Source organism: Vipera ursinii (assembly GCF_947247035.1).
Source record: "Vipera ursinii genome assembly, contig: scaffold_383, whole genome shotgun sequence".
In the NCBI taxonomy this organism is placed as follows: Eukaryota; Metazoa; Chordata; class Lepidosauria; order Squamata; family Viperidae; genus Vipera; species Vipera ursinii.
Window position 1 is genome coordinate 20,001 of NW_028148099.1, and position 2,906 is coordinate 22,906.

The window sequence follows — 2,906 nt, forward strand, 5'->3', positions numbered from 1 at the left end:
CCAGAATTCCTCACCCCGCATGCTTTAAGGTGGGTGGACTTCGACTCCCAGAATCCCCCAGCCAGTGCGCTTTAAGATAATGGACCTCCCAGAATCCCCCAGCCAGCATGCTTTAAGGTGGGTGGACTTTGACTCCCAGAATCCCCCAGCCAGCATCTTAAAGTTGCCCAGGTTGAGAGATATTGGTGGAGACAGAGAGAGAGAGAGAACACAGGAGCTGCACAGTAACAGTTGCCTATATTTCACTTGAATTGTCCATAAATTATCCAGGTCTGTAAGCAACTCATGCACAACTCACAAGTTAACATCTCAGGAGGGAAATGGCTTTTTGAAAGATTTCTTTCTTGCAAAGCCTCACTTAAGACCCAACACCCAGCCTTGGGCTCAACAGACCCGGGTTTGCAAAGCGCTCGGACCAAAGAGAGAATGTCGGGATGTGAAACCTCACATTTCCTGCTCTTAAAGGACTTAAAGTTCTGTGTTTCTAACAACGGATTGCAGGGTCCCGGGGTCACGCAGTGACAATTTGTGACCTTCCCAGCTGGCTTCGGATGAGCAAAGTCAAGCGGGGGGGGGGGGGGAAATGCTGGGTTCGCTTAACGGCCACACGATTCACTTAACAACCGTACGGGTCTGCTTAGCGACTATCTATGGGTGGGAAAAAAGGGTCTTCCGATCAGGCGTGGCTGAGGTGACCGTCTTCCCGAGCCGTGGGAGTTCTGATCTGGGCTGTGGGCCAGCGGAGCGACGCCTTCTCTCCGTTCAGAAGAGCAGAATCGCCCAGTTGGATGGGACCTGGGAGGTCTTCTAGTCCAACCCCTCTGGTTTCCTCCGGCACTCCCGCTGCCCTGCCTGTCTCACCTCGTCATCCACCACTCCGCCATCGAACACCTTGGCCACCAGCTCATGGCTGCTTCGGTCCAGCAGGAAAACCGAACATCTGCAAGGCAGTCCCAGGAAGGAAGAGGGTGAGGAGAGGGCCTGGCAGGTGGGGAATGGGGGGAGGAGGAGGAGGAGGAGGAGGAGGAGGAGGAGGAGGAGGAGGAGAAAGTGGGGCGCCCTGGCAGGGATGGCTGCCCCTCATTCCTGGAGCTCTGGGACCAATGCTCCACTCCAAAAGTTACTCCTATGTGCAGAGAACGGCTGGGATGCGTTTTTTTCCTATCCCTTCCCTGCCCTCTTTCTTCTCTCTCTCTCTCTCTCTCTCTCTCTCTCTCTCTCTCCTTCCTTCCTTCCTTCCTTCTTCCTCCCTCCCTTTTCCTTCCTTCCTTCCTTCTTCCTCCCTCCCTTTTCCTTCCTTCCTTCCTTCCTTCTTCCTCCCTCCCTTTTCCTTCCTTCCTTCCTTCCCGTCCCTCCCTTCCTTCCTTCCTTCCTTCCTTCTTCCTCCCTCCCTTTTCCTTCCTTCCTTCCTTCCTTCCTTCCTTCCTTCCTTCCTTCCTTCCTTCCTTCCTTCCTTCCTTCCTTGTTTTTCTTCCTCCCTTCTTTCCATCTTCTTCTCTCCCTCTCCCTCCCTTCCACTCCCTCTTTCATTCCACCCTCCTTCCGTTCCCTTCCTTTCTACCCCTTCTTTCCTTCTCTCTTTTCACTCGTTCCTCCCTTCCTCCCCCCCTCCCCTCCCCGTTTTTCTTCCTCCCTTCTTTCCATCTTCCCTCCTCCTCTCCCTCTCCCCCTTTCTTCCTCCCTCCCTCCCTCTCTTTCATTCCTTCTCTCCCTTCTTCCCATTCCTTCCTTTCCATCCTCCCTCCTTCTCTCCTTTCCTCCCTCTTTCTTCCTCTCTCCCTTCTTTCCACCTTCCCTCCTCCCTGCCTGCCCATGTTTTTTTTAAAAAAAAACTCTCTGTTTTTGACTGATGTTCTCCACCCGGAGTCACAAATTACCAGCAGGCAGAGCCATCCAGGAAATTCTTGAAATAAAACGTAAGTATCAAACATAGGAAACGCCCCCCCTGCTCTCCCCCCTCCAGCATTTGCAGCCTCTAGGACTGTGGTGGCGAACCTATGGCACACCTGCCACAGGTGGCACGCAGAGCCCTCTCTGTGGCACGCGCGCCATGGCCCCAGTCCTAGTAGGCCTTCCGCTGGCTTTTCTAAACAACCTTTTCGCTTTAGGCCTCCGCCGCCTTGTGCAAAAAAAAAAAGGTTCAGTCAATCAATCAATCAATTGACCCAGATTGTTGGGGGTGATAAACTGACTTTGTAATAATGCCGCTTGGGGGTGTGTGTGCGAAAGCCCTAATAAGCAGGCACATACATAGAATGAAGGCTACTGCTAAGCTTGTAAGCCGCCCTGAGTCTTCGGAGAAGGGCGGGATATAAATGGAATTAAAATAAAAATAAATCAATTTCAACTTCTCGCAGGAAAAAAAAAGATCTCGCAAAGTTGGAATTGATGGATTGAACTTTTTAGTCCCACCCAGTCTGCCGTTACCACTGCAGCCACGCCCACCCAATGGGCCACGCCCACCCAATGGGCCACGCCCACCCAATGGCCACGCCCACCCAATGGGCCATGCCCACCCAATGGGCCACGCCCACCCAATGGGCCACGCCCACTCAATGGGCCACACCCACTCAATGGGCCACACCCACCCAATGGGCCACGCCCACTCAATGGGCCACGCCCACCCAATGGGCCACGCCCACCCAATGGGCCACGCCCACCCAACGGGCCACGCCCACTCAATGGGCCACACCCAGCCAATGGGCCACACCCACCGAATGGGCCACACCCACCCAATGGGCCACGCCCACCCAATGGGCCACGCCCACCCAATGGGCCATGCCCACCCAACGGGCCACGCCCACCCGGCACCCGACGATACCTAAGTGGGTTTTGGGTTGCAGTTTTGGCACTCAATCTCCAAAAGGTTCGCCATCCCTGCTCTAGGAGGAATCCAGGATCCAGGG

The 2,906-nt window shown here is 54.6% G+C and overlaps 1 protein-coding gene across 1 annotated transcript in view; it reads right to left on the reverse strand.

The window, feature by feature from the left end:
• LOC310650753 (cGMP-dependent 3',5'-cyclic phosphodiesterase) overlaps positions 1–940 on the reverse strand; it is a gene marked incomplete at its 5' end in the record, with an annotated part of 20,122 nt that extends 19,182 nt beyond the window's left edge. The window contains one exon of the mRNA XM_083380337.1: positions 862–940. Within this exon, the coding sequence (XP_083236463.1) occupies positions 862–940 (79 nt within the window). The remainder of the gene's footprint in view (positions 1–861) is intronic.
• Positions 941–2,906: the final 1,966 nt, after the last annotated feature.